This window comes from Giraffa tippelskirchi, chromosome 5 (genome assembly GCF_054371585.1).
Source record: "Giraffa tippelskirchi isolate mGirTip1 chromosome 5, T2T-mGirTip1v1.2.pri, whole genome shotgun sequence".
Classification (NCBI taxonomy): domain Eukaryota; kingdom Metazoa; phylum Chordata; class Mammalia; order Artiodactyla; family Giraffidae; genus Giraffa; species Giraffa tippelskirchi.
In genome coordinates, this window is record NC_137279.1 from 146,237,995 (window position 1) to 146,251,004 (window position 13,010).

Sequence of the window (13,010 nt, forward strand, 5' to 3'; positions counted from 1 at the left end):
GATCCTCTTTATTATTACTTTTGGCCTCAAAATCTATTTTGTCTAATAGTACTTCTCCTTATTTTCTTTAGATTATATATTGTTGTTGTTCAGTTGCTAAGTTGTGTCTGACTCTTTGAAACCCCATGAACTGCAACACACAAGGCTTCCCTGTCCTTCACTATCTCCCAGAGTCTGCTCAAACTCATGTCCATTGTGTCAATGATGCCATCCAACCATCTCATCCTCTGTTGCTCGCTTCTCCTCCTGCAGTCAATCTTTCCCAGCATCAGGATCTTTTCCAATGAGTTGGCCCCTTGTATCAGGTGGCCTAAGTATTGGAGCTTCAGCTTTAGCATCAGTCTTACCAATGAATATTCAGGACTGATTTCCTTTAGGATTGACTGGTTGGATCTCCTTGTAGTCCAAAGGATTCTCAAGAGTCTTCTCAAGCACCACAGTTCAAAAGCATCAATTCTTTGGCACTCAGCCTCCTTTATGGTCCAGCTCTCAGATCTGTACATGACCACTGGAAAAACCATAGCCCTGACTAGGCAGATCTTTGTTGGCAAAGTCATGTCTCTGCTCTTTAATATGCTGTCTGGATTTGTCATAGCTTTGCTTCCAAGGGGCAAGCATCTTTTAATTTCATGGCTGCAGTCACTGTCTGCAGTGATTTTGGAGTCCAAGAAAATAAAATCTGTCACTGTTTCAACTTTTTTCCCATCTATGAAAACCACAATCACAGAAAGATTATTTATATATATATGAATATATATATTTATATTCCTTTTACTTTCACTCTTCAATGTCTTTAAAGCTTTAGACTTTAAATATGTTTATGTAGTGTATGTATGCTTTCTGTTTATTTCAACTGAGAATCTGTCCATTAATTAGTGAGTTTAATTACTGATTTATTTTGTAGTATGTTTAGACTTATTTCTACCATCTTAGTTTATATTTTTTATTTACCATGATTTTTCTCTGATAGTAGTATCTTTTGCTATCACTGCCTCTTCCTTGAAGCTTCTCTCTCTTGCCTCATGGAACTCTTCTTTCATGGCTCTTTGCTCTCTCCTTTTACCTATTGTCTTGCTCCTCTGTGACTCTTTCATCTTCACCCCTGAACCTGGGCATCACCCTAGGCTTAGACCTTGACACTTGTCTGTCTATTCAAACTGTGATCATCTTCTCACATGGCTTCAGTAGTTTTCTAGATGTCTCTTGGATTTGTTACTAGCTCCTAGGTCCTGGGTTTAAGAATGAAATTGGCACAGTGGGGTAAATCGTGTACTTTCATTTAAATATTTGGATTTATTTTATATTTGATCTAGAAAAGATTCATTTAAGGAAAGGTGGCTCTCATGATTAATTTACACATTAAATTCATACTTTCATGACTACCATCCCAAAGAAAATTCTCGTAAAATAAAGAGGTAAAAGAAAGCCAAAGAAATATGGCTTGCTGGTGGCCCATCACCTGTTCCTCTGTGCATATGTAGAACAGGATCCCTGGCTTCTTTGGTCTCTGTCTCTAGGCCATGATCCAGGAAGCCAAATGACATGGTGTAAATTTCACAGCCCAGCACATTGCTTCTGTACCCCGTTGCTTTATAATGTGAAGATATAATACCTGCAGAGCTTATAATGCTTTCATGGAATCTCTGCAACTAGTTAGATTTTACTCTGAGTTTTACTTCACCAATCTGTAGACTTTTGTGTTTCCACTCAGGACTGCCCAGCACCTGTTCTACACAGCTGCCTACTGAAAATGTGGATGTCCTATATAGTGTTTATAGATGTGAATAGTGTTTATAGATGTGAAAATAATGGCTTTCAAATAAGAACCTGCATGTGTACTAAGTTACTTCAGTTGTGTCCGACTCTTTGCAACCCCATGGACTATAGTGTGCCAGACTCCTCTATCCATGGGATTCTCAAGGCAATAATAGTGGAGTGGGTTGCCATTTCCTATTCCAGGGGATCTTCCCAACCAAAAGATCGAACCCACATCTTCTACATTGCAGGCAGGTTCTTTACCACTGAGCCACCAGGGAAGCCCAAATAAGAACTTACTTAAACATTATGTTTATCAATTTAAAAAATGAAACATAGTTTGCTTTAATTTCTTATATGTTTTATGAAAGAGAGGGCAAAGAGTTTCTCCAGGCATGAACTAGCCTGGGGCTTTCTCCTATTTGCCTGAGGTCCCCTGTCCACCGTCCAGACTTTAGATAAGCCCTATGCAATTACAGATGCCTGAAAGGTTCTATGAAGACCTACAAGACCTTCTAGAACTAACACCCAAAAAAGATGTCCTTTTCATTATAGAGGACTGGAATGCAAAAGTAGGAAGTCAAGAAACACCTGGCATAACAGGCAAATTTGGCCTTGGAGTACAGAATGAAGCAGGGCAAAGGCTAATAGAGTTTTGCAAAGAGAATGCACTGGTCATAGCAAACACCCTCTTCCAACAACACAAGAGAAGACTCTACACGTGGACATGGGAGGAGGGTTAGAGACTGGGGGAGGGTGGATATGGGCTCACAGTTGGCTAGTTTGTATATGATAAATGTTCTCCTAGGCAAGTCATTTATTATGTCTGGTGGTTTAGTTGCAAAGTTGTGTCCAACTCTTGTGACCCCATGGACGGTAGCCTGCCATGCTCCATTGTCCATGGGATTTCCTAGGCAAGAATGGAGAAGGAAATGGCAACCCACTCCAGTGTTCTTGCCTGGAGAATCCCAGGGACGGCGGAGCCTGGTGGGCTGCTGTCTACGGGGTCGCACAGAGTCGGACACGACTGAAGCGACTTGGCGGCAGCAGCAGCAACAGGCAAGAATACTGGAGTGGGTTGCCATTTCCTTCTCTGGGGGATCTTCCTGACTCAGGTATTGAACCAGAGTCTCTTGCATCTCCTGCATTGGGCAGGTGGATTCTTTACTGACTGAGCCACTAGGGAAGCCCTTATTATGTCTAGGAACTGGTTAGTCTTGGGTGAGGTATATCCCAGGGTCAGCAAGGACCCAGATGTCAAAACATCAGAATAAAGGGACATGCTTAGTGTACTAGCATTTAAGGGCTTCTGATTTTGGCCCTTTTCCAGCTTTCTCTCTGCTCCTAGCCAAGCCAAGCTGACTATTTTCTATGCCCTCAACTGGTTGGTCTACTACTTCCCAACTTCAGGTATATACTTTTTTAAAATTAGTTTATGCCAGATATTCTGTGAATTGCCTGAGAATGCATAACAGATACGGAGAAGGCAATGGCACCCCACTCCAGTACTCTTGCCTGGAAAATCCCATGGATGGAGGAGCCTGGTGGGCTGCAGTCCATGGGGTCGCTAAGAGTCGGACATGACTGAGCGACTTCACTTTCACTTTTCCCTTTCATTCACTGGAGAAGGAAATGGCAACCCACTCCAGTATTCTTGCCTGGAGAATCCCAGGGACGGCGGAGCCTGGTGGGCTGCCGACTATGGGGTCGCACAGAGTTGGACACGACTGAAGCAACTGAGCAGCAGCAGCAGCAGCAGCATAACAGATAAGAGGAATGTGTTTCTCCACGTATCTTTCCCTGATCTTCTCAAAGACTTTATTCTCTATACTGTATTTCTGTACAGAGTAATAGGATTCCATCTCTTCTTCCCTTCAAAAGGACTTTGCTACTTTTCCTATGTTCTTTAATATTTTCTGCTTAACATAAATATTCATGTACCTTTATTCTTACTTCTACTTCCAGGTTATGAAGCTTGTTGAGGGCAGGTGTTTGATTTTATTTACATTTAGTCACATGGTTATTAGTAGTGTGTTCATAAATGGGTATTGCTTTATTATCCATGCAAAAAGTAAGTTTTAGTTATACTTTTTAGCTTAGGTAAATATTGTAGATGACAATTATGCCTTTCAGGTATAGATCCCTTTTCTCCAATAACAAATAAAGCCTAACAAATATTAGCTTCGTGGGGGAAATTGCACATTTCTTTTGTTTGACTTAATTTAAGTAATATTTTTAAAATTTAAAATACTTTAAAAATTTCTTCTAGCCAGTGCATTACACTGGTATTTTTACTCTTAGTTTTTCTCATCAGTAGACTAAGATTTGAGAATGAAAAAGGAAAAACATCAGCATGATTTTAATATATGGTAATTCAACATATTTCATGGTAGGCTTGATTTATTTTAGGCAACATTTTCCTTTAAACAATGCTTTTGCTTAAAATTAGCACTGCAGTTTGGTAACTTCATAACTAAAAAGAACTTAAAAACAGTATTAAAAAAGTCAATTCAACAATCAAAATATCTTTGCAGCTGGCATTGTGGAACAAACCCTAGAAGAAAAGAAGAACCAGAAATGCTTCTAGGAGTCAGGGCAGACCAGTACTAAGAGGGTCAGATTTGGGGACCTTCTCATCAAAATAAAAATCCAGCTGGATAATTTCTGGTCTTAACAGACTTAATGAATTCATTCTGTTGAGGGAGATGAGGAAGTAAAGGATCCAGTGTCAGTTCAGCATCCTCAAAATCTGGAGCTCAGATTCCTCCAGAAGTCCAGAAGGACCAAGGCATTTGGGGGTAGGTCAGGAATTTGCATGAGATATAGGTCATATAGTAGTAAGAAAAACAAGCAGGGGTAAAGTGCAAGGAAGATGCATAGTAAAAGCAAAGGAGGGAGAAGGAGAGAACAAGTTAAAACCAGTGAGAAAGAGAAGGGAAAGAGCAGAATTAAATGAGGAACGTGAAGACAGGTTTCCATCACAACCAGCGGCTTCCTGAAACATTAGGGTATGAACACTGCAGCACTCTTCCTCTAGCTCAAGTCAGAATTTCCTCTCCTAAAGACTTGAATAGGGCTTCCCTGGTGGTTCAGTGGTAAAGAATTTGCATGCCAGTGCAGGAGACATGGGTTCAATCCCTGGGTCGGGAAGATCCCCTGAAAAAAGAAATGGCAATCCACTCCAGTATTCTTGCCTGGGACATCCCATGGACAGAGGAGCCTAGCGGGCTGCAGTCCATGGGGTTGCAGAGTTGGGCTTGACTTACTGACTGCACAAGACCTGAATCAAGGGTCAACATGAAGCTGTCTGTCGCTCTTTATGGGCAGGCTTTTTATCAATATCAAGGCTTAATCAACAAAGGTGGTGTCTTGTTTAACAAGACACCATGAATCACTTTCCATGCTTTAGTACCTATTGAATTTCTGTAAATGTAGAAAGCTTCTGATTTTGGGTGGGGTCAGCCTGCTTTTGTCTCAGCAAAGGTCAGAATGTGGAATCTTTAATTGTTCCATGGCTGTGTCCAGTCAGATCAATGTTTATTAGGCTTTTACTAGGTGTCAGCAGGCTTCCCTAGTAGTTCAGCTGGTAAAGAATCTGCCTGCAATGCAGGAGACCCTGGTTTGGCTCCCAGGTAGGGAAGATCCCCTGGAGAAGGGATAAGCTACCCACTCCAGCATTCTTGGGCTTCCCTGGTGGCTCAGATGGTAAAGAATCCACCTGCAATGCGGAAGACTTGGGTTTGATCCCTGGATTGGGCATATGCCCTGGGGGAGGGCATGGCTACCCGTTCCAGTATACTTACCTGGAGAATCCCCATGTATAGAGGAGCCTGGTGGGCTACAGTCCATGGGGTCACAAAGAGTCGGACACGACTGAGCAACTAAGCAGAGCACAGCACAGCTGTCAGCACTGTGCGGGTGGGGCACAAAGATTGGTAAGATACTGTCCTTATCTACTGAGAGAGACAAATGCAAGGAAACAGGTCAATGCCATGTGACTCATACAGTTATAGAGGCCTTGAGATTAAACGCGTGTTGGTCATGTGTGGACCATTACAATTAGTTCAGTTGCTGTACCTTTAGATGTGACACAAGAAATTGCAATAGTTGAAAGATAGTAGGAGTTAGAGACTGTAAGACTTTTTTTACTGTCTGAGGAATGTTGGACCTTATCCCGTAGATATTGGGGATTATTGGAAGACTTTAAGCAGGAGAGTCACATGATCTATTTAGTGACAGTAGATCACTCTGATATCCAGGACGAGGGAGAATTTGAAGGACAATAGGATAGAAGTGTGGGGGCCAATTAGTAAGGTAATCATACATCCAGATTTCCTGGAACAGCTCAAATTTATGCTCTTTTTTTCTAGTATTCTAACTGCAAGTTAATTACAGTGGTCCAGGTACGATATGATGTTCAGAATTCATCAGGGCTTGTCTTATAGATAGGAGGGGCTGCCCAACACATCAACAAAAACAGGAACTCTGACACTTAGTCAGTCTCTAGAATCCACCTATTATGTAGACCTGGGCAGGGGTAAAGAGATGCCAGTGAAAATTTAATATATCCACTAAATGCTAAGTATTACAAATACATAGTAGCTGACTGGTTCACAACTCAATAGTTTTGCTGTTTGTCAGTTCAGATTATACTTGCTTGAGAAATCTGAAAAGAAATGAGAAGGAAAGTCATAAGCAACTGGTCAAGGAAGTAAGAGAGATAATCCTTAGTTGTACAGAGGCTTGAGACTTGCTCTTGTTCTTGAAACACAACTGAATTTTCATGGAAGTTTCTGATACTTGCTTGAGGACAGCAGAAAGGGCCATGAAACCTTGTTAAAGTTTCATCAGTCTGGGTTCATTATAACCTTGGAAGATTGTAAGTTTAGAGTAAGTTTAGTCAACTGCAAGAAACAATCGTTCATTTCTTTGTCGATATATTTAATCATGAGCTGTCACTTAGGCCTCCTATTAGAATCCAGAAGGTGTTACTTGGTGGCAATGATTGGGGAATATTTTAAAAAGGAATCAAGCAACCAGACCCAAGAGAAAAGAGATGTTGCTATCAGAAACACACTTCAGCAGAAAAAATAAGAATATGAGTAAAGGAAAAGGGTGAAGAGCTGTTCTTGATTTTACTTTTAAACATTCTTCCATCCAGGTTTTCTTTTTGCACTGACGAGGCAGACCCTTCCTCCACTCTAATCCCACTATTACCTTGTATTTATGTAGTGCTTATCTCCCAGAAGCTCTCAGGGCTACCTCTGAACACATGCCACTTCAGAAAGTATTGCTTAATGAAGTGGGATGTTCTTATTTAATCCGCCACATCATTAAATGCTCTAGTGGGAGCTTGGAGCTGGATTTGCCTTAGGCTGGTGATTGTGGGTTGGGCTGCACACGTGCATGTCACAGCTCCATAGTCACTCACGCAAGAGGAAACATGCGATGACTTTGCAACTAGGAGCTGGGCCTGCCAGCATCCCTATGCTTTCAACTGGGATGCAGAGTGAAGGTTCTAGTCTGCAGAGAATTATCCAGTTTGCTGATTTGCTGTCACGGCTCCTGAAGTCCCTGAAATAGTTCTCTGGATTATCTCTCTATTTGGGAGCTCTGTCCACATGCAAGCCAGTGCGCTCAAACTTTAAATCTCAGACTGTCATTTGCAGAATTTCATCAAATTTACCTCCTCTGGTTTTTGCTTCAAAGAAATCGAAGTGAATGAAAAAAAAAAAAAAGAATCTTCCAAGGTAGAAGGAAATGGGTTTGGAGATAGAAATATTTCAGTAGTTCCTTCAGATTTTTTTTTTTTTTTTTTGAGCTTTGTCATTCTTAATAAAATGCATGCTTCCAAGGCATCTGTAAGTCAACGAAATCAAACGCAGATTAGTGCCTTGGATTCACTGAAAGTTGGTCTCTTCACATTTTTCATTTAGCTAAAAATTGACTTTTAGAAAAGTGAAGTAGATTAAAAGTAATGCCTTGTATCTGTATAGTTCTAGCAGCCTGCAATATTCTTGCTGAGACCTCTTGAAGTCTTTCACGGAGCCATTCCATTTTGCTGTCTCTTCTTCCTCTTCCTCTTCCTACTTCTCTTTCCCTCTCTTCCTCTTAGAGGTTAGGCAAACACTGTGCTTATTCACGACTGTGAAAAAATCCTTCAGAATATAAACCAGGAGGCAAGGCTTTGGATATTTAATCTCACATTTGAGTTTATTGTTTATTTTATACATAATTTAAACTGGTCAGTGCCATAGAATATCAGATAGGCTTATGAGGTGATATTTTTGGTTGGGTAAATTGTTTGCTATTAAGGCTAATATTGATGGTGTTGGTTTTTCATTGAACTGAATGCCTCCTATTAAACTGGATAATCCCAAGTATCTGACATATATTGCTCCTGATCCTCAGGGTGACTGCAGGAAGAATCAAATGTATGCCTCTCCCTCTCACATAGAATAAACTCAGGGAAGGATGTCTTGTCAGTGCACAAGCATAAAGATATAACACTCAATTACAAAAACAATTGCTAAATCACAGTTAACGTCAATTTGGATTGGAAGAAAATTATGTCACCAATATTTATTTAATTAATTTGATTAAAATTTTTATTTGGGAAGAACAAGAGTAGTTTTCGTCTTCACGTCATTGATGTTTTTGTGGCGTGAAAAAAAAACACATACGTAAGCTAAAAGGTACAAACGTTGTCCAGATCCCCAGAATTTACATTAAAAATGCAAAGCCAAAATGTATATATGCTATAATTGTTAAAGATATTTATTTTGTAATGGGGTTGACTTTTTGTGCACTGTATATGTTGACATGTTATAAAGGTTTTTTTTGCTGCTGCTGCTGCTAAGTCACGTCAGTCGTGTCCGACTCTGTGAGGCCCCATAGACGGCAGCCCGCCAGGCTCCTCCGTCCCTGGGATTCTCCAGGCAAGAACACTGGAGTGGGTTGCCATTTCCTTCTCCAATGCATGAAAGTGAAAAGTGAAAGTGAAATCGCTCGGTCGTGTCCGACTCTTAGCGACCCCATGGACTGCAGCCTACCAGACTCCTCCGTCCATGGGATTTTCCAGGCAAGAGTACTGGAGTGGGTTGCCAGTGCTTTTTTTGCTAGGTACATAAAAATAACGTATTTTTTGTATTACAATGTCATCACACTCTGATTAGAAGGAGATTAGTTAATAAGTCCCCCTTTTTGTTTATTCTAGGATTCAAGAAGGATTCATAAAACACCAGTGCATAGTAATGCGGCTATTACAATGATCTATTTGGGGAAAAATGTGCACCTAGCTTATGATCACCCAGATTTCCGAGATGAAATAAAAGTTTATCAACAGCACTGTGGTGGAGAAAACCTTTGTGTCTACACAGGCAAGCTACTTGAAAAAGGTACACATAAAATGTGAATTTTTTAATTGCTTGCAGTTGATGCTATAGATAAGCTATTGTTGATATAATATCAAAATGACTTCAATCACTCTATGAAATTATGCACATCCAGGGACTTATAAACCAGCTGCCTAAAAGTAAATCCAGATTTACTGCTCCATGATTGAAACTGAAGCAGCAATTACTCTTGCAGATTGTGGAAGAAAGAATTTGGAGTGATTTAACCCAGTAACAGATTAATCTTGAGATATAGATATATGATCGTTAAAATGTTGCATGAATAACTGTCCCCCAAATTACAAGTTAACTATTTGGCTTGCCATAGTGAATTATATCATACATTATTCTAAGAGAAAAATATTAGATTGGCAATTTGTTCTTTAGAAGTATACTGAGATAAAATCACAAATCCAGTAACATTCAGGGTGGACCACACCTAAATAATGCAGTACAGAATTTAGGTAAATGCTTTTATTACATTTTCATTTCCCTTTGATCATAAATCCATGTTTGTTAGCATAAGATAATTTTTATATCCAGTATAGGATTTCACATATTGTACCAAAGTGTTTTTTGGTCACTATTTAGTTCTGTGGAACTGCAATTCAAAGGAAGTGTTGTTACAGGATTGTATTTGTTATTTCCTTGCTTATGAAACTCTTTAGAAAGTGATAGAGTTTTTACTGATTAAAAGAAATATTTATATTTGGGTAATCTAGACATAGACTTAGATATTGAAGGGAGGAGTTGGGAGTAAACATGTTTTTGTTACTTTTGACTTTTCTGATTTCCTTCATCAAACAAAGACAGTGACTATTAACTTAAAAAAGTTCAAGCACTTAAAGAGAACTATACATATTTAGGGATAAAATATTGAAAACTTTCCAATATAAGAAAGGATAAACATTTGAATGTTGGTTTTAAATTAGAGTAAAATATTATATATTATAATTAATTATATACATATCAAAGTATATAATGAACTATTATGTTTTATAATGAAAAACATTTTTCTTTATAAAAGTGTAAAAAATTTCTTTAAAAAAATAATGCTAGAAATTTATTTTTCTCATTTTATGTACTTGCCTGAAATATAATTTACTTTGTTTTATTTTGTCATAGCATTTGAGAATTCGTTCCTTTTATTCTGTAGATGAGAAAAATGAGAGGCATCAGAGGTACAGACCTCCCCAAGGTCACAGTCCCAGCTCTGACCAGGGTTGAGAGCTGATTCCACCCCTCACCGCCACTAGGTGCAGGACCCTTGTTTAGTACTAAATACTATCCGGCCCCAGTTAGCTATTCTCAGTAGCAAAGGGTTTCAAATATTTTCATAACATGAGGGCTATGAAACCCCTAATGATAAGTGATTGCACTTATTTTTTGAAAGTATCATTTTCAACCATTAATTTAGAAGAATTTCTAAAATTAGCTATAGCCTCAAATTGAAATTAACATAATGAAACTTTTCCTGGGTCTTGGATCACGCTTTATTCAAGAATTCATATATAATGAATTCATATATAATGGCTTTTTGACTGCTGGAAAATGTACATACAATTGAAAAAAGAACAAAAGTTGGCTGAAGGATTTTCTGGGAGATGATATACACTCTGTGATAAGATTGCAAAAGGTTACTGGAGAGTGTTACTTGGCTAAGTGTTATTTTGCATGCATATTGATCCTAGGACTGACTTTATGTTATGTCATTGGACAATCTTAGATAATAGGATGGGATGGGGACTTAAATAATTGAATCCTGTCCACACAATAATTTTGTCTCAGCTTGCCCTTGATTGCTAGGAAAGTAATTGTTCAACACTGAAAAAGTTGCAGGCTTCAAGTTGACTTGTAGTTCAGTAATCTTAGCAATTTAACTGGACTGAAAAGAATCTGCTCTTTTACAAATCAAAGCTGTGTGTGATTCAGTGAAATGTGAATAGGTTTTTAGAAGATTTCTGCTTTAAGAAAAAGGGCCTTTAGCATTATGCTTGGAACAGTAAACTCATTAAAAATGTGGCATTTGTTAATTTGTCTTGCTTTTGGATGAGCATAACAATACAATTAATTATTTAGGAACATAGCAAGTACATCTTTTATTATCACAGTGATTCATAATGTCTTGCAGTTTGATTTTAGACATCAGGCCATAGATTGATTGTGTATTATGTACACCGGTGAAGTCACAGAATATTTTTGCTACTTGTAAAGAGTACAGTTCTTCATAGCAGTTTTATTTACCATTCATCCTTTCAAATAAGGCAGACGTTGGCCTCCTGGGTTCATGTGGATATGAGGAACAAAGTAACTTTTTCTGGCTCTCTTATAATCCCTTTTCTGCCCCATTTTCTTGTATTTCCATGACCTGATCCTGTTGTAACTATTTGTGCATCCCTCACTACTTCTTCACAAACACAGCAGCTGCTTCACTGGTCCCCCTGCTTCTTCCCCCCACCCCCACCACACACTGTTATCTGATCTTTTCCTGTGCTATTTTCTTTGTTAACAGGACAAAGAATTTTAAATTCAAAATTGTATTTTAAATTCAAATCTTCCCCATCTTTTAAGATTCAGATTAAGGTTGTGAAGTTTTCTCAGCGGACTTCTATTCTGTTTTATCCCTCTCTCTTGATTGGTCATGGTTCTTGGTCTGTACTTAAAATTGAAGTATTTTATTGTACCTTGACTTAGGTTAACTGTTTTTTTTTCCTTTACTTGTTATTGATTTTTAAAAAAAATTTAAAAATAGGTGTAGCTTGCATTCCGTAAAGTTCATCCACTGTGAAGTGGACAAGTCACTGATATTTAGGAATTGTATAGGGCTCTGCAGTCATTATCACCATTTTCCTTTGTGCTCACACTTTGACAATGAATCCTCACTCTCATAGGCAGCCCCAGGGCAGCACTGATCTGCTTTCAGGTTCTACAGGTCTGCCTTCTCTGGACTTCTTGTAAATGAAATCATACAATAGGTAGGATTTTGTATCTTGCTTCTTTCAGTTAGTATATGGGGTTTTAAAACTTACTGTATATAATTTTTTAAAATTTAATTAATTTATTTTTTGTTGTTGTTTAGTTACTAAGTTGTGTCTGACTCTTTGCGACCCCATAGACTGTAGCCCACCGGGCTCCTCTGTCCATGGAATTTCCCAGCAAGAATACTGGAGTGGGTTGCCATCTCCTTCTCCAGGGGATCTTCCCGACCCAGGGATCAAACCTGTGTCTCCTGGGTTGGCTGGTGGATTCTTTACCACTGAGCCACCTGGGAAGCTGGAGGATAATTGCTTTACAATACTGTGTTGGTTTCTGCCATACATCAACATGAATCAGGCATAGATATAGTATTTTTGAGAGTCATCCATTTTAGCATCTATCAATAGTTGCTCTCTTCTCATAGCACTGAATATATTGTTTCGTGGATCTACCACATTTTATTCATTTACCCAGTTGGTGGACATTTGTACTGTTTCCCTGGTGGGATTCCCTGGTGGCTCAGACAGTAAAGAGTCTGCCTGCAATGTAGGAGACCTGGGTTTGATCCCTGGGTTGGGAAGATCCCCTGGAGAAGGAAATGGCAACACACTCCAATATTCTTGCCTGGAAAATATCGTGGATAGGCTACAGTCCATGCGGTCAGAAGCAGTTGGACATGACTGAGCGACTTCACTTCACTTGCACTTTTCCCAGTTTGGGACGATCATAAATCATGCTGTAATGAATATACAAAGACAAGATTTCTGTGTAGACATCAGTTGCCATTTCTCTTGAGCCATGTCCTAGGAGTGGGTTTGATGGCTTTCTCTTCTTGAGAATGGGTCACACCCTTTCCCGTTTCTTTTTATCTTTGAGATTTTTTTG

The 13,010-nt window shown here is 39.1% G+C and overlaps 1 protein-coding gene across 2 annotated transcripts in view; it reads left to right on the top strand.

The window, feature by feature from the left end:
• Window positions 1–13,010, top strand: part of ERICH3 (glutamate rich 3) — a 123,783-nt gene that overhangs the window by 58,145 nt on the left and 52,628 nt on the right. For both annotated transcript variants that reach the window (XM_081490209.1, XM_081490210.1), the window contains one exon: window positions 8,972–9,152. In XM_081490209.1, the coding sequence (XP_081346335.1) occupies window positions 8,972–9,152 (181 nt within the window). The remainder of the gene's footprint in view (window positions 1–8,971; window positions 9,153–13,010) is intronic.